This window comes from Conger conger, chromosome 9 (assembly GCF_963514075.1).
Source record: "Conger conger chromosome 9, fConCon1.1, whole genome shotgun sequence".
In the NCBI taxonomy this organism is placed as follows: domain Eukaryota; kingdom Metazoa; phylum Chordata; class Actinopteri; order Anguilliformes; family Congridae; genus Conger; species Conger conger.
The window spans coordinates 19,267,365-19,292,497 of NC_083768.1; the positions used below are offsets into that span (position 1 = coordinate 19,267,365).

General features: G+C 43.4%; 1 protein-coding gene across 3 annotated transcripts in view; it reads right to left on the reverse strand.

The window, feature by feature from the left end:
- Nucleotides 1–22,213: 22,213 nt before the first annotated feature.
- LOC133136673 (SWI/SNF complex subunit SMARCC1-like) overlaps nt 22,214–25,133 on the reverse strand; it is a 31,449-nt gene continuing 28,529 nt past the window's right edge. For 2 of the 3 annotated variants that reach the window (XM_061254319.1, XM_061254318.1), the window contains exons 26-28: nt 24,913–25,117; nt 24,658–24,777; nt 22,214–24,225 (exon numbers count right to left, since the gene is read on the reverse strand). In XM_061254319.1, the coding sequence (XP_061110303.1) occupies nt 24,155–24,225; nt 24,658–24,777; nt 24,913–25,117 (396 nt within the window). In that variant the 3' untranslated portion in view covers nt 22,214–24,154. The remainder of the gene's footprint in view (nt 24,226–24,657; nt 24,778–24,912; nt 25,118–25,133) is intronic. The other variant, XM_061254320.1, reaches the window with a different exon arrangement.

Consider the following 25,133-nt stretch of genomic DNA (forward strand, 5'->3'; position numbering starts at 1 on the left):
AAAACCAGCTTATTGTGCCTACCTATCAGATGGGAATAATATACAGTACCTGTACTTATATAAAAACAAATGAGATTCAAGAGAACTGCACTCTCATTTATTTGGTATATGTAAAATGAGTTCAAGTGAAGCTAGAAACAGTACACTACTTATAGAATTATTCAAGACTGCAGCATTTATTCAACTGTTCACACTCTCTGTGAATCATAGCATTCTACCCACATTAACCAATGTGCACACCATGGTATGCCCATCCAATGAACTATGTGGACATTCTTCACCCCAAATGCACTGAGATATGGACCCAAACACAATGGCTGTCCCTGGTACAAAACAGTGTGATTGCATCTACTGTAAATGATGGTCCAGTGAATCTGATGTGTACCAGCTTAGGTACTTATTGTACTTATTTTTTTAGACTTATTAAGACTTCTGCTGCTGTAGACTATCCACTAAGAGGTTTGACACATTGTGTGTTCAGAGATGCTCTTGTGCATACCATTGTATAAACTCTAGAGACTGTTTTGCGTGAAAATTTAAGTCATTTAGATCACATTTCTTCCCCATTCTGACATTTGGTCTGAACAACAGCTTAACCCCTTGACCACATCTGCATGCTTTTATGCATTGCTGCCACTTGATTGGTTGATTAAATATTGGCATTAACAAGCTGGTGTACAAGTCTCCCTAATAAAGTGCTCACTGAGTGTATATGTTCATCTTAATCCATCCATCCATCCATCCATCCATCCATTATTTTAACCCGCTTATCCTGAACAGGGTCACAGGGGGGCTGGAGCTTATCCCAGCATACATTGGGCGAAAGGCAGGAATACACCCTGGACAGGTCGCCAGTCCATCGCAGGGCACACACACCATTCACTCACACACTCATACACTCATACACTCATACACTCATACACTCATACACTCATACCTACGGGCAATTTAGACTCTGCAATCAGCCTAACCTGCATGTCTTTGGACTGTGGGAGGAAACCGGAGTACCCGGAGGAAACCCACGCAGACACAGGGAGAACATGCAAACTCCGCACAGAGAGGCCCCGGCTGACGGGGATTCGAACCCAGGACCTCCTTGCTGTGAGGCGCCAGTGCTACCCACTGCACCATCCGTGCCGCCCTCTTAAACACTCTTTTTTCATAATTATACTATATGATTTTTCGAATTTAAAAATTTGGTGGGATTCAATAGTAAACATGCAATAAACATAATGCTATGCTAAATCCTGTACCAACTTGGCCTAAACATGTGGGATTATCTTGACCCTCTGTAACGGTATAAATTGTCAGAAAATATACAACGATTTTTATTTTTATCTCAGATTTCTTTGTGAATGATTCTGGTGGGATGGGCAGCATGGATGGTGCAGTGGGTAGCAGAAGGAGGTCCTGGGTTTGAATCCCCGTCGGCCGGGGCCTCTCTGTGTTGAGTTTGCATGTTCTCCCCGTGTCTGCGTGGGTTTCCTCCCACAGTCCAAAGACATGCAGGTTAGGCTGATTGGAGAGTCTAAAATGCCCGTAGGTATGAGTGTGTGAGTGACTGGTGTGTGTGCCTTGCGATGGACTGGCGATCTGTCCAGGGCGTATTCCTACCTTTTGCCGAATGTATGCTGGGTTAGGCTCCAGCCCCCCAGCGACCCTGTTCAGGATAAGCGGGTTAGGATAATGAATTAATGAATGATTCTGGTGGCACTTTCCCATACAGGTGCCAAACTTTCACTGCACCTTAGGATCTAAAATTAGATGTTTCTCAGATTTTTCATATTTATGGAGAAAAGGCTAGTCATTTTGAAGACAATAATGAGGTGACACCCAATGTATCAACATTTTTCTCTCACAATAATTTTGTGTTTATTTAAACTGTTGGGCTCAATTTGACCCCAAATGTAAAACCAATCATAAAATCATCATACATGTAACATAATACTGTACAAGGGTTAAACACATTTCCATTGCCGTACATGTGCCTGTGGTCACAAGTTACCACTGTAAGCTATCTGTCATGTGTCAACATCCAGCACAGTGAGACCACGCAATGGGAGAACAAGGCAGATCACAAAATGACGCACAGTCACGTGAGAGGACCATAGACAGCTGCCAAGTCATTCAAAGCAGGTAAATGCCCTTCTTGCAAGCCCTTCACAGGGTGTGATAACACACAGAAATCACAGAGATATGGAAGTTAACAGAACTGAGTGAATTACCTATATCGGGTACAGCATCAAAGCTCATCGAACTGGATGAGCCAATCACAGGGCATAGCTCTGAGAACAGAGGAGGGTGACGATGAAGGGTGTCAGAATGGAGGGGCAGTGAAAGGAGAGAAAGGGGCAGTGAGGGCTAGGGGACAGGAAGGAAAGAGAGGGAGTAAAGGAGGGAGAGAGGAAGAGGGATGGAGCCAAACTGCAGTCCAGCAGGCCTGGAGGCAGCGCACATCAACGGCCATCATCTCCATCGTGTTAATTAGCCTCTCATATCTCCTCCGGGGCTCTCAAGATTACACACTGTCATATTAATAAAGACGGCAGGGAAAACATGCACACAACATATGCACTGAAACACACGCACACACACTCTCTCTCCACTTCAGCACCTCCACTGTGTCGGTACTCTGGTATTCTGCACACACAATGCAGAAAAGCGCTACAGGACAAACAAGGGGAGGACACTAAAGGAAATAAATCATGGGGAAAAAACAGAAATAAAAGATTTCTACCAAGATTCACTGGATCCAGAATATTACACTCACAACCTTTTCACATGAACCTGTTTACGGCTTGCTTGTACCCTGTTCCAAGCTACATCCTAGGTTTGAGATCTTAGGAATTTAAAATAAGAACAAGGTGCGGCAATATTGCATGAGTGTAAATAAGCACCAGCGTGACTTCTGAGAAGCTCAAATATAGAGTCACACCCTGGGCATTATAGTAAATGAACACAGCTTCGGTGCCTGGCCTTGTGGTGGGGTGCAGACTCAGACCCAATCCGAGGCAGGGGGCGCAGATGGGGCACCGCGAGGGTCCGGGGATTAGGGCATCGTCCAGCAGGCACGGCGAACGCGTTCGAACAGCGCACGTCATCCACCCACGGTCTGTTCTGTCCTCTCCTCTGTCAACCAGCAGGGGGCGCCCACTGTAGAGGCCTTCACACAGCTCTACACTGTAAATCTCTGGGCCCCTTCTGAACAGACAGGCCCTCAGTATATACATAAAACATTCATATGCATTGTGCAATGTTTCAGTTAGCTCTGCATTATAGCAGCTCATTTTCATTTAATTACTGTCCTAATCACTTAGTGAACCCAGCTGATTCCGTACGCCATGTCATCAGCATTAAAATTAATGCCAAACGTGGTGGTAGGTTATGACTCCAGTCTGAACTAATTTCCTGTCAACTTACTCGGGTGGATATGGAAGGCACTCAAGTGAACCGAGAGGATTCTGAACGGGAAAAAAGAGTGTGGGGATGAAATGAATCGATGGAAATTCTGCACAGACTTCAGGCCCTTTGAAGTAGGGACACAGGGGCAGCTGATCCTCCCTAGAACAGCCTCGCTTTTGTAATTATCACAGTGGTGTTTCTGCAGCATGTGACCTGTTCCTCAGTCTCCCTCGCCATCTCAATCTGTTACAAATACATACACAGTGTGGCTACGCTAGCTCTGTGCTAGTGTAGCTAGCTAAGACTGCACAACTGAGACAAAAACAGCCGCGGAACATGATTGCTGAAATCAAAAATATTTACTACTTTATCGGTGCTTTAGAATGTTGAATTTGAATGGTCTTTTACACTTTCTGACCTCTTGCACTAACTCGTTGTTACCCACCCGGATTGGCTCAGAAACAGGGCGAAAGAGAGAGTTTGGGCTGAGCCGTCTGGTGTGTGATAGGAAGTGGGGTGTCATTGTGTGGTCGAATGCCAGAGTCCCTGTTTCTGGAATCAGTGGACAGGATGAGTATTTGGCAGAGTAATCAGAAGCTGGCAGGAGACAAGCATTACCTCCAGGCTGATAGGTACTGGGTCCCTGGTTGGCCATGGAATCAAGTCTGGGGGGACGTCCCTCCTGACACTCCTACCGCTGAAGACCAGGCCCAAAACATATGATGAGACCAGTGCTTACAGAATCAAGCAAATCTCATCTGGCCATGCCTGTTTTTCTGTTTTGTGATTGTGTGGTTGGACTTTTAAACTATGTCTGGGTTTGAGTGTTTTGGGATTGTCTACCATCTTTCGAAGACGTGGAAGTTGACCAGATGGCTTGTGCTTGAAACCTGAAGAGAATCTAGGCCTACGCTTGGGATGGGCTCAAGACTCTTCCCAAGGAAATGTTTTTAACTACGGAAAACTTCACTCTCCCTCCAAAAATTATCTGAGAGTTGTGAGTCCACTGGCCACTGCATTCCAACAATAAGCACATTTTTGGATTTTATTTTGAACATTTCTTTTTATGTGCATTTGTCTAGGTAAAAGCTGTGTTAATTGATACGTATGGGGGCTTGTCTATTGTTTTAATACCACCAGATATATTTAGTGCTGAGGAGTAGGTTGCTTGCAGCTTATTTCACCATCTACATTGCTGGCGCAGGTCCCTAGATTTAAGACATAAATGGAGTACAGTTTGGATGTTGCTGCCTCGGTTTGCTAATCGCACAATAATTAAATTTTATACAAGTTAAAATGTATTCTTTCCTCTGCTATTTCAGAGTCCATTTGATTGAGACATGTGTTACCACTTTTACTGTTCTTAAAAGTCACAAACAGCATTTTAAACTTGTTACATGTCATTTCTTGTTTTGTGATGGCTGCTTGGTCAAAGCATCTTCATCATGCATATTGCTGACATTGTCATACAGAACATAATAAAGCTAAAGGCAAATCTGTGCTTCATACCAAAGGGAGTGAACAGCCTGCAAATAGACATGGACATCACGTTGAAACAGGTGAAGACTCAGGACAATCAGTGAGTATTTATTGAACCAAGTAACAGAAACTATACTTTGAAAAGTATATAATTCTGTTTTATGTGCCTTTTGTGTAGGTACAAATTTCAGTAATGTCAACAGGGTCACCATCCCCAGCACTAAGCTGTGAACCAACTGGACAAATAATACTTTTTTAATAGCCTAAGTATGTGTATTTTTTATTTATTGCTGCTCTATTAATTGCTCTATTAATTGTTCAATGAATTACAAGAGCAACAAACTCAATGTAGATGGAGAAAATGGAAAACACACCAATAAAAGATATGTGTACCCTGTATTTGCTTGTCTACAAACTATCTTAGTGCAGACTTGTATCATATAAGAGTTGAAAAATACTCTAAATGTAATAAAACACATTGTCTTTCCTGTTTTACAGTGGTACTGGCATTGGTAATTGTGTGAAAACCAAAAACACAGTGAAGGTGAAAATATCAACAGGAGCTGTTGTAGTGGTTGCAGCCATCGTCGCTGCGAAAACTTTTTTGTCTCCATGTAAGTTTCTCTCTCTCTGGATATCAAACTTGTGAAACATGTCATACATTACATTAATGGCATTTGGCAGATGCTCTTATCCAGAGCAACGTACAGTTGATTAGACTAAGCAGGAGACTAAGCAATGTAGGGTTAAGGGCCTTGCTCAAGGGCCCAATGGCTGTGTGGTTCTTATTGTGGCTACGACCTTGCGGGTCCCAGTCATGCACCTTAACCACTACGCTACAGGTCGCCCCTAGCACATTACACAAGTGTTACCTCCTTGCCTCACTGGCTCTTGTCTCTGCAGTGGGCACACAGCAAAACAGTAAATAAGAACCTGCTGCAGGAATCGGTTACGAAGGCACATCTCACCTGTTCCTGCGCTTTCTTGGTCTCTGGCTGGAGCCTCCATAGTTCTCTGCAGTTTAAAAATGGCATAAGTGTTTGAACAATACTAATAAATCCTTTGCTGATGCACTGTTGTGTGTTCCTGCTCATTGCTGATGCATTATTACTCCAAAACAAACATACATTAGGAATTTCTGTTATATAAAATACAAAAAATAAAAAGAACTGCAGTAAAACGGTGTTCTGCCTATTTAATCAATTTTGAACAGAATTTCCATGTGAAACTAGAAAAGGGTGTACACATTTGAAATTAGGTATCAGCTAAACTGCATAAAGATATAGGGAGTTGTAAATGCATATGTTCCACACTCTGAGTAAGTTTGAGTGTAGATGGACGGGCAAATTGAGTTTTTATCCATATAAGATCTACAACACAATAAACTTTAAGGGGTCTGAATACATTCTGAAGCCACTGTACATAATGACACAGCCCTCTATGACCTCAAAATAAGAGTTCCAGGTTGCAGTTCAGTCAGACACACAGGCTGGTATGTACCATACAAAAAACTTTTATTTATTCAACTGTGATGGTATGAATTCAACAATAGAAAAAGGTACAACCATTCAAGAACAGAGGGAGTCTACGCAGAAATCAATATTACAGAAAGCAGCACAATAACAGTAAAGCAATAACAACAAGCAAAGGGCAATGCTCTTCTGGTTTCTGCCATTATAGAATTTAATTACCCATTCTGGAGGACTGGGAGGGGAGATGAGCGGAGAGGTTGGGATTAAAAGGGAAAGTTGATCCACGGAAAGAGCAACAGACAGTCCACACAGGTCCACGCAAGTCCTGCAGCCAGGTGGACAGAGGCAGCACTGACACCTGAGGCCGAACACGATGAGTCTGTGCTGAGGGTCACACTGTGACAGAAAGACTACACACTGCTCCGCACACATCTCACACATTCTGCATTCATCAGTACAAAAAGAAACCCAAACTCTGCATCATTTCAGCTGTATGTGACTGTATTTGGACAGACAACACGGCCCCAGAAACATGATCTTGATAATGTCCAATGACAATTCTGAAAGGTTTGATTATAAAACAATTTTAGCCCCCCTAAAAACGGTCCTGCTTTAAAGCATAGGGCAGTCACTAGGTACAGTGGGAGCAATAATTATTTGATCCCTTGCTGATTTTGTAGGTTTGCCCACTTACAAAGAACTGTGTAGAATTTTAATCATAGGTACATTTTAACATTGAGAGACAGAATCACAAAATAATCCACAATAACATCATATAAATATAATAAATTTAATATATTTTCACATGAAATAAGCATTTGATCCATAGAACAATAGGACTTAATACTTGGTGGAGAAACCTTTGTTGGCAAGCACAGAGGTCAGACATTTGTTGTAGCTTTTCACCAGGTTTGCACAGATCTTGGGAGGGATTTTGGTCCACTCCTCTTTGCAGATCCTCTCCAAATCCTTAAGGTTCCGAGGCTGTCGCTTGGCAACTCAAAGCTTCAGCTCCCTCCACAGATTTTCGATGGGATTTAGGTCTGGAGACTGGCTAGGCCACTCCAGGACCTTAATATGCTTCTTTTTGAGCCACTACTTTGTTGCCTTGGCCGTATTTTTTGGGTCATTGTCATGTTGGAAGACCCATTTTCAGTGCTCTCACTGAGGGAAGGAGGTTGTCGCCCAAAATTTCCTGGTACATGGCTCCATTCATCCTCCCCTCGATACGGTGAAGTCGTCCTGTCCCCTTAGCTGAGAAACACCCCCAAAGCATAAGGTTTCCACCTCCATGCTTCACAGTGGGGATGGTGTTCTTGGGGTTGTACTCAGCATTTCTCTTCCTCCAAACACGGCGAGTCGAGTTGATGCCAAATAGCTCTATTTTGGTATTTTGGTCATCACCTTCTCCCAAGCCTCCTCTGGATCATCCAGGTGTTCTTTGGCAAACTTCAGACGGGCCTGTACATGTGCCTTCTTCAGCAGAGGAACCTTTAGGATTTTAATCCTTCACGGTGTAGTGCGTTTGTTACACCCCCCTCTGATGGTCGGAGGCCGCCGGCGTAACAGTGAGGGTGTGGAAATGGAGGAGGCAGTGACACCAAATAGTTGTAACAATTTATTAACAAAAAAAAAAAACAACCGGAACACAGGGCCGAGACACAACATGTACCCAACCCCCTGAGCTATGCAGCGACTACTAAAAGAAAAAGCCCAAAACAAACTAACCCTACCTAAACACACAAAAACAACCCCAGGCCTAATCCCCCTAGCCTAACCCCCTTGACAGGCGTGCTAGCACCCCAAAGACATGGGTTAGTGTCGCCGCTCTAACTGTTAATACAGAGAGTCTACATGTGGTGCAGGACAAGATGTAGACCTGCAGGCGGATACCTAAGTTCCCTACCTCTCGAACCCTGCGTCCGGCTGAATCTAGAAAAGACAAAAAGAGAACAAAGTTACCAAACAGCTGGTAAACTGAAACAGGTAAAAGTGAATCAAACTACATAATCAAAACCGAATCAAAAGTATCAAACAAACAAACAGAAATCTGAGACCTGCCACATCCCCTGACAGGGAGCAAACAAATAACTTAAATAGGGTGTGTGTGTTCATAGATTGATTGGGTGACTCCAGCTGCAGGCAATCCAGATGATTAGCTGACAGAGGAATCTACTAAGGGATGACAAAAGTGAATTACTGAAATGAAACCAGAGGGAAAACACACAACGAAACAGAACAGAACTACATGTACACAGATCCAACTATGAACATGTACAAAAACCCCACCACCCGTAACAGTGTTACTGATGGTTCTCTTCGTGACTGTGGTCCCAACTGCCTTCAGGTCATTAACAAGCTCCTCCTGTGTAGTACTGGGCTGGTCCCTGACCTTTCTCATGATCATTGATATCCCACTAGGTGAGATCTTGCGTGGAGCCCCAGACTGAGGGAGATTGGCAGTGACTGTGTTTCTTCCATTTTCTAATAATTGCTCCAACAGCTCCAATTGCTCTCACCAAGCTGCTTGCTTATTTTCTTGTAGCCCATCCCAGCCTTGTGCAGGTCTACAGTTTTGTCCCTGATGTCCTTAGACAGCTCCTTTGTCTTGCCCATAGTGGAAACATTGGAATCTGATTGATTGCGTGGACAGGTGTCTTTTATACAGCTACATAACGATGTAACGAGTTGACACAGGTGTTTTGGGTAATGAGTTGAGATTAGGAGTGCTTCTTAATGGAAAACTAACTGGTCTGTGTGAGCCAGAATTATTGCTGATTGGTAGGGGATCAAATACTTATTTCATGCAAAAATACGATAATAAATTTATAAAGTTCATATGACTTTGTTATTGTGGATTATTTTGTGATATTCTGTTTCTCAATGTTAAAATGTACTTATGATTAAAATTCTACACAGTTCCATTCTTTGTAAGTGGGCAAACCTGCAAAATCAGCAAGGGATCAAATAATTATTGCTCCCACTCCCACTCAAGAAGCACATTCCAACAGTGTTAAAAATGTGAAAAAAATGCAGTAATTGTAATTGTCCAGGGGCCTCATTTATAAACGTTGCGTAGGCACAAAAGAATGCATACGCCACTTTCTAAGCAAACCTTGGCATTTATAAAAAACGAACTTGACCGGAAAATGTGCGGTCCTCCACGGAAACTCTGACCCATGCGTACGCACATTAACTGGAGAAATTAGAAACTGTGCCTTTAATGCTCATGACGTAAGACCAGGAAAATGGGAAGTGAAACAGGATTTAAAAAGGTATAAAGATTTTCCGGGAGTTGTGGCTGGGTATGGCTGCTGTAAGGACGTGCTTCGTCCCTGTTATACTTATTAAAGTGTTGTGTTGTTGAATCTCGCTATACGGGCTCTCTCCCTTCCTAAGTGCAACACAACATTTGGCGACGAGAGAAGTCGAAAATGATATACAACAGATACCACTGTGTAAAATAAATCGAAATTGATTGTTGTTGATTGTACTCCTGTTTCTTCTTTCTTATATCATCTCATATTTAATTATCATCCTATGTTGTCTGTTTCTTCTTTCTCGTATCAACTGATGTTTAATCCTTAAACATTCTATTTTCTTTTCTTTCTCGTATCATCCTATGTTGGATTTGGATTGGATACATTTATTACTAAATGTAATAAGTGTTGGCTAGGTGTGGAGCTCTGTACAAGCCTGTAAGGGCTTCGCTCCCACCTTGCACAGATTTGTTTCATGCTTACGCAACCTTTTGACGTGAATCCTAAGCACAGTTTTATAAATGAGGCCCCAGATCTTTAATGCACCCTGTATCCCAGTCATCCTTCGCAAAAACATCACACTCTTCCCTGAGCATTTGCTTTACTTGCTGCTGTTGGTCTTCTGACAGATGGCTGAGGTCCACGGGTGGGTCCCAGGGCTCACCATGTGGCTCTCCACTTGACTGTCGCGCTGGTGGACCAACACTGCTGTCTGATGCCTGAGGCGTCTGTGCCTCAGAGGCCTTGGTCTGCAGTGGGTAGATGGCATCAACACTGTGCAACAGGCCAAGTGTAGTGCGACTGCAAAGCACAATGTCGTTATCAGTCATATTTTCTACAGTCACCTCAATTTTACCATTATCTTCTGGAGGGAGCTTGATTAACTGTTCTCTAATGGCAAGGCCTGTTGGCCATGGGGCCTCATAGTTTGGCTCCAGCACTACGTGTGACGCACTCAACATGCTCTTGTTTAGCCAGCCGCACTGCACCGCCATCACTTTGTTCTTCGGGATGGTCACTGGCTGTCTGCCTACTCTGGCTAAGTGGGGTTGGCTTTCAGGCTTTTGCTTTTTCAGAACAGATAAAACAGATCTGGCAGTTTTGTATCCTACCTCCAGTGCTGAGCACAGTCTCTTTACCATGTGACCAGAAGGAATACAGTCTTCATGTGTGTCATTTGTCAGGGATAGTTCTTCAATTACATTAAAGCCAATGATTGGGCGTTCAATGTCATGGCTAGCAAACAGGATCGGCACCAGAACAGGTTTGTCACTCATCCCAGCCACAGCGTCTTTGGACAAGGTCACTTCAATTTCCATCCATCCCTCATACGGTATGTCTGTTCCACTTGCAGCTGAGAGCTCCAATTACCCGTTTTCAAGCAGCTCTGTCACTGGTCTTACCTCAACATCTGGCAGGTACTTCCTTTTCCAGTTTGTTCCCACTATTGATGCCTGTGAACCAGTGTCCCACAGTATCGTAGTGTCAATTCCCCCAGAGAGGCTCGAACTAGACATCTCTAGTTTCGCTGTTTGCCACCAGTGAATGGTGCTCCTAGACTGAACAGATCTACTTTCTCTATGTTTTCGGGAGGATGGTGCAGAATTTCAATTTTGCTTGTGCTGGCTGAGACGTTTTTCTTTTGACAATCCGATTCCCAGTGTTCTGTGCTGCCGCACTTGTAGCAGTGACCACACTTTCCATCAGGATTGGACCGTTGACATTCCTGACACTGTCTGCTATTTGTAGTCTTACGCTGTGCTCTGTATTTTCGATCTGGCTCTTCACTCACTCTCCTCTGTTGAGACGGAGGGGTCTGCTGCAGGCTTGTGAGTTGGGTAGTAAGATTCTGGATAGCTTCACATATGGCTTTGTTACCTTTATCAACCTTTTCCATCAGTGTATCACAGCCTGTACCTAGACATGGATGGCAAACAGAAGTAACATATGTGAATATAATATAATAAGACTGACAGACTGGTTGCAGTGTGTTATGTCCTGTTCTTGCATTAAGTGATGCCTAGGTGGTGCGAGTGAACATGTATGAGATTAACCCTCCTGTTATGTTCAACTTTAGGGAACAGCAATAATGTTCCCGGGTCAAATTGACCCGGTGCATGTTTCACCATCTGAAAGTAGTTTAGAAATATATTTTTCTCCATAAACATTATCTTTAGCTCAATTAATATCAATTTAATTCATATTTACTGTAATCAAGTTACAGAACATGGTTTACTGATGAGAATCCATTCGTTTTCCATTAAAAAAATAATTTTTTTATAATAACTTTTTTTCTGTACACTGGCAAAATTTGTCATTCACCACATTTGCTTCAACACATTCTTATTTTATTCTTATTTTTTTTAATAGTTTCTGTTATGGGGGCATGTTAATTAATTCAAACAATACATCTCTTCTATTAGGTGTCAAACTGTCCCTTTAAATTCAAATATACATGTTGAAACTACATTGAATTTTTGACAATGTTTACAATGTTTACAACAGGAAACCTGAACAAGAAGGAGAGAACAATTTGTTTGTGTGTGTGTGTGTGTGTGTGTGTGTCTATGAAGCACATGAGTGGCAGTAGGTCACCACATGTTTTGTGCAAATTTATTTTTTGCACTTGAAGCATGGTACTCCTCCAATAGGCTTACTAGTGTAAACCTGCATGTTCAATGCATAGCTTGAACAAGCTGCCCAGATCTTTATGCCATATTTTGCTGGCTTTGAAGGCATGTATTGCCTAAAGGGGCAGCGACCTCTGAATGCCACCAGGCACCCTGGTGCTGCCTTTATTATGTTTCCAGCTGATGTTGTTCCCTGACGCCTGTTCGGGGATGAGAACCATTCTATTTGACCATTTTTTGATATGAATGACTTTCTTGGAGTTGATGAGGGTGAGACATTGCCCTCATCATCTGAAAATTCATCATCATGATTAGAATTGATCTCAAGATAATCTTCACTTTCAGAAACTTCCTCCTTTACTTCACTATCCTGACCAAAAATGTGTTCCAGAGCCTCTTGGGCTATCATATTGAGCCTCTCTTCTGCTCATATTGCTCATCTTTTCAACCTCTGAGAGAGTACAGAGGCATAATGTTGGTAGGACTACATGCAGGGGCCCTTTTATATATGAATCTGCTCACTTATTCAAAAGAGATAATACCTGTAAAAGGGTGTATGCATGCCACAGTATGTCATGATGGGTTTTTTACTACAGGCTCATTAACAGTGGTTAAGTCAGGCACTGCTCTGCTAGGGCTAGATTTATTTGTGGCATTGCACATGCGTATTGAGGGCAGTAAAGTAATTAACTCGACAGGCCGAAATGACTTTTCTGCTATGCAGATGAAATGCGCAGTACCAAGCATTACTCCACAGGCTGCACCAGAGGCCCAGGTGCAGGAGATTGGGTGTGCAAAAGGATTTGTGCATAAAGTACAACTTAAACCAGATGCTGTGCCAGTACAACAGAAACTGCGGAGGCTTCCACTCTCGGTGAGGCAGGCTGTGACAGATGAGCTCAAAGACCTACAGGAAAGGGGCATTATAGAACGTATCGACGCATCACCATGGGTCTCCCCCATTGTAGTGACCCAGAGAAAGGAGGGAGAAAAGCCTTGCATGTGTGTTGACTTAAGGGAGCCAAATAAGGCAATTGTCAGTGATTGTCATCCTTTACCCCATATGGATGAGCTGTTCGTTGAACTGCGAGGAGCCACAGTCTTCACAACCATTGACTTAGCCTCTGCTTACCACCAGCTCTTACTACACCCAGACAGTCGTGACATAACTGCATTCATAACACACAAAGGCCTTTTCCGTTTTCGCCGGGTTCCATTTGGACTCGCATCCGCTCCATCTGCTTTTCAAAGGATGATGTCGACCGTACTGGCAGGTCTTCCGGGGGTACAGGCCTACCTGGATGATGTGATCTGCTACGGTGCCACCCAGCAGGATCATGATGCTAACCTACGGAGGGTGCTGCATGCCCTGAATGAGGCGGGACTCAAACTGAACATGCACAAGTGTAAGTTTAACCAGACCTTTTTTAGTGCCTTTTCTAGGCCACACTGTATCCAAAGAAGGACCTCACCCTGAGATCGGGTCAGAGCAGTGGCCGACGCCCCTGTCCCAAAGGACACATCCTCCCTGCGATTCCTCCTTGGGCCTTGCATCATGGTACAGTAAGTTTATTCCCGACTTCTCTACCATTGTTGAACTGCTACGTGCAACACTCAGGGAATCTACAGACACAAGGTTCAAATGGACTGCTGAAGCGGAGTCCAGTTTCTCTGATATTAAGAGACTGATATTGGAGAGCCCTGCCTTGGCTCTATATGATCCTTTGTTACCTACTCATGTGACTACTGATGCCTCCGACTATGGACTGGGGGGTGTACTCACACAACTTCATCCAGATAACACAGAGAGGATTATAGCGTTTGCATCCAGGACACTTTCACCTGCTGAAAGAAAGTATTCAACTGTTGAACGTGAGGCATTGGCATGTGTTTGGGCAGTAGAACGGTGGAGAACATATCTTTGGGGACCCCACTTTGTGCTGCGTACTGACCACCAAGCACTTACAACCCTGCTCATGTCCAAAGGGACTGGCCGCGCAGGACTGCTAATTGCAAGATGGTCAGCGAGACTGCTTTGTTTTACTTATGATGTTGCTTACCGTCCAGGGAAACAAAATGTGACAGTTGACTGCTTGTCCAGGCTTCCCCTGCCTACTACAGCAGATGCAGACGAGGAACCAGACATGGTGGCTACGGTCTTTCGACAATCCCTACAGGCCATATCTGTCCCAGAGTTCACCACTGCCTGTGAGTCCTGTCCGGAATTAACACAACTGCGACACCAGATACAGAAGGGCTGGCTGAAAAGCCGAAAGAATGTGTCAGATGAACTTGTTCTACAAGTTCAGATGAACACATGCTACAACTGGAGCTACTCCTTTTGAGTTGCTGAAGAATAGGAAGATGCGGACACAGCTGAATGTCCTTCCTCACACAAAACTAAATCGCACAAACAAGTACAAGAGACTGTAAGACATAAGCAACAAGTGAGTAAGGAGTACACAGACCGAAAGAGGAGTGCAAAAGTACCCAAGTGAATGACACTGTACGTGTCCAGAGACCTGAACATGTTAACAAGGGATCATCCAAATTCACAAGACCTCTGACAGTCATTAAGAAAGTGGGACCGAGCACTTATCTCCTCAGTGACGGTCGAAAGTGGAATGCATCAAAATTAGCCCATTTCCCAAAGGAGCTGCTAACTGGTACCGCTAATGATAATGAGACTGTGTTTGACGGGCTTACTGTGTCCGACCATGTGATTCATAGTGCACATGAACCAAGTCTAAGGTGGAATGTGAGAGAAAGAAACCTGCCTCGGTGGTTGACAGACTTTGTAAGGTAAAAGAAAATGGACTGAGAATGTTGTCCTGGGTTAAATTGAAAGGTTCTGATGCTGTTAATGTGAAAAAAAAAAGTTTTGCATAAGAGCCACTTCTGAGCTCTCAGTTATTCATATTGCTCCTTTGATCCTTGTTACTAATTACTCCACGGGATATGATTTCAATCCGAGTGTTTATTTTTCTGGGTTATATGAGATGCAATTCCTTCACGAAAAGGGGAAAATGTTGTCCTGTTCTTGCATTAAGTGATGTCTAGGTGGCGCGAAAGAGATTAAAAGAATGAGAATGCTTGGGGGAATTCGGAGAAGAAGAATAAAGTTGAATGCATACTAATGGTGACATCATGAAACACATTCAAACAAAAAATGAATGGGAGGAGCCTGTTTGAAACTGTATAAAAGCCAGTGTGAAATAGATTTTAGGTCCCTTTGCAGAGACACCACAGCTTTACGATCCGCATATGAAGAAAACACAAACTGATCCAATACAAAATGTTTATGTGAGTATTTATCTTGCTAACTATATGCTATGATAAGATAAGATAAAGATAAGAAAAAAAATAATAATTGGCCCTCGTCCTTATCTTTGTTGTACAGGTAGCAGTTGAAATTGTACTTCCCTCTAGGGTCTTTCAGCGAACTTATCCCTGGTTATGGGTATGCACTTTGTTGTACGCCGCTCTGGATAAGAGCGTCTGCCAAATGCCAATAATGTAATGTAATGTAATGATTTATTGCTAATTACAGCAGAAAAACAAATACACAGTAATAAAACATCTTTTTTTCTGTATTACAGGCATGTGAGACATCGTTTATACCAGCTAACACTTAAGATGACACCTCTGGAAATGGTCATTGGAACTTTAGGAATATATGGCATGAAGGGTAGGTCCTCTCTTTCTTTATGTCAGTACAATACCACTGCTCAAAGCAGAACTAGCAAAACGTGATAGTCTATTCACTGATACCAATGCACTGTAAGAAGTCTTCAGAAAAACCCTTTTAAAAATACATATATTTTGTTTTTTTCTTTTAGATTTTTATTGTCATTATTTTAAAAAGAGAGCATGTGATAAAGACACTTCGCTTTGGAAAGAATCTATGGTAGGTCCTCTCTTTCTTTATGGGAAACTTGAATTTAGTCAGTACAATACCACTGTTCACTTTAGAAAATATAGAAATAGTAAAACATGTGATGGTCTATTCACTGATATCTGTGCTCTTCTAACGTTTTAGGATGAAAGAGAAGACATGTCCGGTCAAGAAATTAAAGTTTCACTTAATTTACTGATGCAGCATCTCAACTATTGTAACTGTAACTGTAACTGTAACTGTAACTGTTTACTGTAACACTGAATTCTTCTGCAAATGTTTTCAATAAAAACATAGAAACATAGTGTCTGATTATCTTTCCCAATTTACTTACAAAATTAGCCAATATTGTGTTCCTATATCTTGTTTATAATGTACAGATATTAGACATCGTTATTTTCATCACAATGCAGTACCTACTTTTGGGGTTTGCATGTGTTTGCATTAAGAAATATATTTTTAATAGTCCAGGCGTTTTGACCAATGCCATATTTGCAGGCAACGCCTTCTGCAGATGAAAGGGACATTTACATAATCACAGTCGAGTGAGACACACAGGCTGGCATGAACCATACAAAAAACTTTTATTTATTCAACTGTGATGGTATTAATTCAACAATAGAAAAAGGAACAACCATTCAAGAACAGAGATAGTCTACACAGAAATCAATATTACAGAAAACAGCACAATAACAGTAAAGCAATAACAAGAAGCAAAGGGCAATTCTCTTCTGGTTTATGCCGTTATAGAATTGAATTATTACTACAGTATAGACTTGATCATTTAAATAAAACACTTTTCATGCAGGTGCATTTACCATTAACACAAAGTTTTAATTTTGTTATATAGTATAAACAATATTAAATGACATGCTCTCAACAATAGAGCAAAGGAATCCAAAAAAGCCTCTATTTTCAGTTGTCAAATATATCAATACTATACATTACATTACATTACATTTATGGCATTTGGCAGACGCTCTTTTCCAGAGTGACGTACAACAAAGTGCATACCCATAACCAGGGATAAGTGCGCTGAAAGACCCTAGACGGAAGTACAATTTCACTGCTACCTGTACAACAAAGATAAGGACCAGGGCCTAATTCTTTTTTTTTTTTTTAACAAACAAATAAACAAACAAACAACAAAGCAAAAGTGACCAAACTTAACTATCCAAACACTGCTTACCTAGCCAACTAAAAATACCGACACACAAAGTAAATCACAAAGACAACAATTAAGGTTCACAGGGAGGTAGGGAGGGACGGGGAGAGGTGCGGCTTGAAGAGGTGTGTCTTCTGTTTGGAAGACAAAGGAAGTTCTGAACTATGAAAAAAAACCTGACAGACTGCTTGCATTGGGTATTATGCGAGTCCAGAAGCACATTCCAACGCTGATGACGCTGACGCTGATCACACCCAACTCTTTATTTCCTTCCCCCCCGACACCCAAGTCACCACACAAATCTCTGCCTGCTTGGCTGATATCTCTGCGTGGATGACTTCCCACCACCTGAAGCTCAACCTTGCCAAAACCGAGCTTATCTACATCCCTGCTAAGTCCTCTCCGTCAATCAACCTCTCACTGACTGTTGAGGACTTTGTAGTTTCCTCCTCCCGTACGGCAAAGAATCTCGGAGTGACTCTTGATAACTGCCTTACCCTGGCTCCACAAGTATCCTCCACTGCCAGAACCTGCAGGTTCTTTCTGTATAATATACGCCGTATCCGTCATCTCCTGACGGAGAAAGCCACGCAGCTCCTAGTCCAGGCGCTCGTCATTTCCCACCTGGATTACTGCAACTCCCTCCTAGCCGGTCTCCCAGCGTGTGCCATCAAGCCCCTCCAGCTGGTCCAGAATGCTGCAGCCTACCTGATCACCAGTCAGCCCAGGTCGGCTCATGTCACCCCGCTTCTCTTTGGCCTCCACTGGCTTCCTATTGCCGCACGCATCCGATTCAAGGCCCTAGTGTTGGCATTTCAGGCTGCTAAGGGGACTGCCCCACCCTACATACAATCCTTGATCACTCCCTACTCCCCAGCTAGACCACTCCGGTCTGCCAGCTCTGGTCGCCTTACGGTTCCCTCTCTACGTGCACCTGGCGGTCGAGCTGCACGTTCACGCCTGTTTTCCGTTCTGGTTCCTCAGTGGTGGAATGACTTGCCTACCACTGTCAGAACAGCAGAATCCCTCCCCCTATTTTGACGCGGACCAAAAAAACACACCTTTTCAAACTCTATCTTAGTCCTCCCTCTTGATTTCCCCCGCCACCCTTTCTGTTATCCCTATCCTCCTTGTCTAACCCCCCCAAAAATAATAATTTAATATAAATTATATAAAAAATAATAAATTAAAACAATTGCACTTATCATGACTATGGGTCTCATTCATGAAACGTGAGCTGAACGAATTTGTGTGTAAAATGCGAGTAGAGGGAAATTTACGGGTTTTTGGCATTCATCAATATTTTAGTAGCTCTGATCTTTTCGTAGCTACTAATAAAATCTACACCTGCTGCTGACCACGCGTAGTGCTTGTGTAAATTCAAGAATGCACATAAATAATGCTTGTCACTATTGGAAATTTACGTTTTTATTCATATTGCGCTCTGTTATGTAAACAATACGCAGATGCCTTTGAAACACGTGATATGAACATGACCATTAAAAATATCATACATTTAGTTAAATTAGTTGGCAATTAGCAGGTTTAAGATCCAGATTAGGTTCATGATTGTGAATTATCTATGAAACTCAATAGATTACACATTCTACACATTATGATGCATTTGCTTACATAAACCGGAAAAACTTTCATTCCGTTAATGTGCAACTGATCTGTGAGGCACACGCTGCTACTCAGGCCGTTGTGGAGCGGACAAACGGGGTCTTGAAGGCAAGATGGATCTGCCTGGACAATAAAGGTGGTACCCTTCTTTATGCACCCGTGAAGGTGTGCAAAATAATATTAGCCTGCTGTGTCCTGCACAATGTGGCCATTAAACAGGGCCTTCCCCTGCCTGAAGTCCCCAATGCAGAGGAACGACTGCCTCCGGAACCAGCTCTTGGGCCTCGAAATGCGGCTGCTATACAGACACGCCAGCGACTTGTAGAGCAATTTTAAGGTAAGTGTTGCTAAGACTGAATAAGCTGTGCACATTTTAGGCCGACAAGCTTTGCAAAAAGTTAGTTTCATTTGTATTTTGTTTTATATTTATATACAACATCCTGTTTCAGTTGGCTACCTCAGTTCATTTTCAGGTCATGCTCTTTAAAATGTATACAAATAGGCTATATTTAATTATCAGAGTAAAAGAGAGTAGCTTGATTATCTTGTAGTAAATAAGTGTTTTCCCAGGATAAACACAGACATCACACAATACTGACAACATAACACTTTATTGTTGAGGACGCAAAAGTGCCTTGCAGATTTCCTTCAAGCTGGTGTTAATTTCTTGGAGGGACGTGTTGATTTGGTTGACTGCTGTATGTAGACTTTCTTGATTCCTCAGGACCTCATCCGTAAGGACAGCCGGATCACCTCTTCGGCCTCGGTACCTGGGTGCAGCAGGTGGTGGAGCCACATCATGGGAGGAGCACTCGCCAGCTAGAAATATGATACAACGTTTGTTTTTTTTCGTTTGATGTGTGGCTCTTTTTTCATTTGAAAGAAACATTAAATAAATCTTATTTGAAAAATGTTCAATTTACGTTGGCTGCAGACTGACTTATTTTTACATTACATTACGTTACATTACGTGGCATTTAGCAGACGGTCTTATCCAGAGCGACGTACAAGTCAAACACAAGAACACGTGCAAAAGTGGACCTGAGAGGACAGTACAGTTCCGAGTCCTAGTGTAAACATACAGAAATTCAGAACCCTTGAAGAGTTGTTTGGAGCTGTACAGTATAAAACAGAGCTTTAGGCTATTAAGATTCAAATAATTTGAAGACGATGCATACGAAACTGCAGTGGGCTATACGCTATCCGTATCCTTTCTTGAAATGAATGTTAAATAGCTCTACATTCCGACACTGATATCCATTACGCACCATATCGCACAATATAACATTACTGGTTTCCCGTTTCCACTTCATTCAATCCGAAGAGAAACCCCCACAAATGTTCTGTTTGTTTGGTGGGACTGTACGACCTAGGTTAAACTATACTAACCACTAAGCTATCAGTGATGGTTTTCAGAATGTATTATGATACAACAATTATCACCTTACCATCTGGGTTTGATGTTGTCTCCAGTGGAGGCATGTCGGTGTCTCCGTCAGGTATAATTCCTGACAGAGAGGTCTCCCCAATAATGCCAGCGATGCGCGCAGGTGATATTTGTGCCTGTGAGCCTCCTCCTCCTGTGGCTGATGCATGTTTTTTTTGTGCGCTTATGCGTTTCTTTGCCTCCAGTTTCATGTCAAACCATTTACGTTTAACCTCGGATATGGTTCTATTGTCTACAGAGGCAACATTAACAGCATCTGTCACCTCCTTCCAGGCCTTCGCTTTGCCTGTCCCTGTCACAACACCACTACTGATAAAGAAAAGAAAATATTTTTTACCCAATAAAATATATTTCACCCAAGATGATTTCGATCTCCGCTTCGGAAAAGTTTAAATTTTTTTTTTTTTTTTTTTTCTATTTCCTTGTTTGCGCCATGATGACTGACAGGTCGACTGGATGCGTCTACACCTCCTTATATGGCAATCATTGTCTATTCATGGGCGGGGATTTATGCTAATAGCTGATTACCGGGAGCGCGCTTTCACTTTACGATGGATTGGCATTCATGATCATACACACGAGTTTACGATCACATCTGAGTTTCCCGCGGCGTTCATGAATCCGGAGTAGGTTTTTAGTAGCCTGGACGTTTATGTGCAAATCTGCACATAGACTTACTACCGTTTCATGAATGAGACCCGATGAGTCTGTGCTGAGGGTCACACTGTGACAGAAAGACTAGACACTGCTCCGCACACATCTCACATTCTGCATTCATCAGTACATAAAGAAACCCAAACTGCATCATTTCAGCTGTATGTGACTGTATTTGGACAGACAACACGGTCCCTGAAACATGATCTTGATAATGTCCAATGACAATTCTGAAAGGTTTGATTATAAAACTATTTTAGCCCCCCTAAAAGCTGTCCTGCTTTAAAGCATAGGGTAGTCACTAGGCATACTCTATTACTACAGTATAGACTTGATCATTTAAATAAAACACTTTTCATGCAGGTGCATTTACCATTAACACAAAGTTTTAATTTTGTTATATAGTATAAACAATATTAAATGACATGCTCTCAACAAGAGCAAAGGAATCCAAAAAGGCCTCTATTTTCAGTTGTAAAATATATGAATACTTGAATTGTAGCAGCAAATCCAAAATGAAATGCATTTCTAAAATAGAAATGGATTGCTGTTTTATTAGAGGAGACAAACACTTCCAAGTCTTTCATACAGCAGTGTATATGAACACCAACGCGACTTCAAGGGGAACAGGAAGACAAAGTAAGTTCTGAACAATAAAAAAACCTGACAGACTGGTTGCATTGGACATTATGAAATTATTAAGCACACTCCGCTTCTCATTGGCCTCCACTGGCTTCCTATTGCCGCATGCATCCGATTCAAGGCTCTAGTGTTGGCCTTTCAGGCTGCTAAGGGGACTGCCCCACCCTACATACAATCCTTGATCACTCCCTACTCCCCAGCTAGACCAATCCGGTCTGCCAGCTCTGGTCGCCTTATGGTTCCCTCTCTACGTGGTCGAGCTGCACGTTCACGCCTGTTTTCCGCTCTGGTTCCTCAGTGGTGGAATGACTTGCCTCCCACTGTCAGGACAGCAGAATCCCTCCCCCTATTTCGACGCAGACTCAAAACACACCTTTTCAAACTCTACCTTAGTCCTCCCTCCAGATTTCCCCCACCCCCTCTTTCTGATATCCCAATCCTCCTTGTCTAACCCAAAAAAATAAAAGGGACATTTACATAATCACACCGCCCTCTATCACATCAGTTCCAGGAGGCAGCGGAGTGAGAAACACAGGCTGGCATGTACCATACAAAAAACCTTTATTTATTCAACTGTGATGGTATGAATTCAACAATAGAAAAAGGTACAACCATTCAAGAACAGAGGGAGTCTACGCAGAAATCAATATTACAGAAAACAGCACAATAACAATAAAGCAATAACAACAAGCAAAGGGCAATGCTCTTCTGGTTTCTGCCATTATAGAATTGAATGACCTGGAGGACTGGGAGGGGAGATGAGCGGAGAGGTTGGAATTAAAAGGGAAAGTTGATCCACGGAAAGAGCAACAGACAGTCCACACAGGTCCACGCAAGTCCTGCAGCCAGGTGGACAGAGGCAGCACTGACACCTGAGGCCGAACACGATGAGTCTGTGCTGAGGGTCACACTGTGACAGAAAGACTACACACTGCTCCGCACACATCTCACACATTCTGCATTCATCAGTACAAAAAGAAACCCAAACTGCATCATTTCAGCTGTATGTGACTGTATTTGGACAGACAACATGGTCCCTGAAACATGATCTTGATAATGTCCAATGACAATTCTGAAAGGTTTGATTATAAAACTATTTTAGCCCCCCTAAAAGCTGTCCTGCTTTAAAGCATAGGGTAGTCACTAGGTATACTCTATTACTACAGTATAGACTTGATGATTTAAATAAATCACTTTTCATGCAGATGCATTTACCATTAACACAAAGTTTTTTCATTTGTAACATATATGAATACTTGAATTGTAGCAGCAAATCCAAAAAGAAATGTATTTCTGAAATAGAAATGGATTACTATTTTATTAGAGGAGACAAACACTTCCAAGTCTTTCATACAGCAGTGTATATGAACACCAAAACGACTTCAAGGGGAACAGGAAGACAAAGTACTTTCCCCATTCTGGACAATAAAAAACCTGACAGACTGGTTGCATTGGACATTATGAAACTCGAGAAGCACATCCCAGCAGTGTTCAAAATGTGAAAAATATAAATGCAGATATGAAAGGCCAAATTCAAAAAGAGAAGAGCTAAAATATATGCGGGGCAGAAAGAGACAGGTGTCCAGAGCATGATTAACGAAGCAGACATGTCTGTGCAGACAGGTGCGGAGCACAAAATGGAGAAGGCTGAGGTCAGGGGTGAGTGTGCAGTGATGATGATGATGGGGTACAGCGATGTGGGCAGAGCCATCAGTCTGGCGGGTAAGCTGTCTGGCTGTGTTACCCTGCAGAAGAACCCCCCTGTAACTCTGTATCTGTTACTCTGTAACTCTGTAACTGTAACTCAGTAACTGTGCAACCTGCACCGTGCTCACCGCCCCTCCCCTGGCCAGCGTGGACGGATGCAGACGGCAGCTGAAGGTGGACAGAGCAAACATCGATGGTCGCGGTAAGTGAAACAGACAGCACACAGTAACCACAGCGCTAGGCGAGGCAGAGGGATGGAAATGGGCAGTTCTAAGAGAAAGCTTCAGCTCTGGCCCCACGCAGGTCTGACGGCAGTGGTGAAGGAAGAGCTGCCCCCAAACTCATAGAGGTCCAGCAGAAGCCTCTGTGCCCACTACTTACTTAGTCCTGACTGAACAACAATAAAATGCAGACATCAACCAGTCACACACGAGAGGACTCCTCCAACTGCCAGCCTGCCTGTCTGTTGCCACAGCTGGCCTCTCTGGAGCCCTCCAAAAGACAGAATGAGAGAAAAGCAGCAGTGTCCAAAACTAAAACTAACAGGTGCTGGCCGGCATAAGCACCCTCAAAGCTGCCTACCAGAAGAGATGCTTTTAGCTTTTATCTGCTATGAGAAAACTGAAAATCCTTGTCATGGTTTGTTATAGTTTGTCATGGAATGCATGTGTGTGTGTGTGTGTGTGTGTGTGTGTGTGTGTGTGTGTGTGCGCGCGCATGTAACTGCAGGTATCACAGAGTTGTGTACAGATTTTTTTTGTTTAGCAAGGCTTCAGTTTTAGCTCTCAGCTCCTGCATGGATTGGAGCAGCTGCTGTCCCATCAGGCTGTGCGGGGGGCGGAGTCGGGTCTGAAAGGGAGAGAAGTAAAAGCAGAGATTAGTGAGCCAGCAGGATGGTCCCTGCCGAACAGGGAAGGGGCTACAAGTGAAAGTGAACCACACAAGTCTTCTTTTTTTGCAGTGCACTCTTATGCCGATCATATGCTGCAGCTCTAGCCAGTTCCCTGTATTGAATGAGATTTTAATCTCAATGAGTTTCGCAGAAAGGAGGGGCTAGCAGGTTAAGTGTTGCACAGAGAGGAGGGGCTAGCAGGTTAAGTGTTGCAGATAAAGGAGGGGCTAGCAGGTTAAGTGTTGCACAGAGAGGAGGGGCTAGCAGGTTGAGTGTTGCACAGAGAGGAGGGGCTAGCAGGTTAAGAGAGGAGGGGCTTGTGAGGCAGGGTCAATGGAACTGCCAGGCAGATTTAAACAGAAGCAGAAGGAAGGAGCCACGGGACTCACACATGCCGTTAGTGGCCCCGGGGAGCCGGGACCCCATCATTGGAGGCTGATGAGGGCCACTGGGGGGAGCAGCAGGCATCATGCGCCCTGACATGTCTTGGCCGGGGCCCCCCATGGACCCTTGTCCCATTCCCATCAGCAGGCACAAGACACGGAGGAGAGAGAGACACATGCAGATATTAGCAGACCACTCCCGCTAAGCCCAGGGTGTGGAGATTCCTGCCCACCCCACACGTGGAAGCCCATGGCCCTCACCGGTCTGTGGAGCATGGTGGGGGCCCAGTGAGTGGTGCATGCTGGGGTAGCCCTGCAGGGGTACGTGGAGTCCGCCGGGGTTCTGGGCGGCGGTGGCAGACTGCTGCTGCTCTATCTGCTGACGGGCCTTCATCTCCGCGTACTTCACCTGCTCCATGTGGAAGGCCTGCCTCTCAGACAGCAACTGCTGCCTCTGCTGCTCCAGCTGTGTGGGTGTGCAA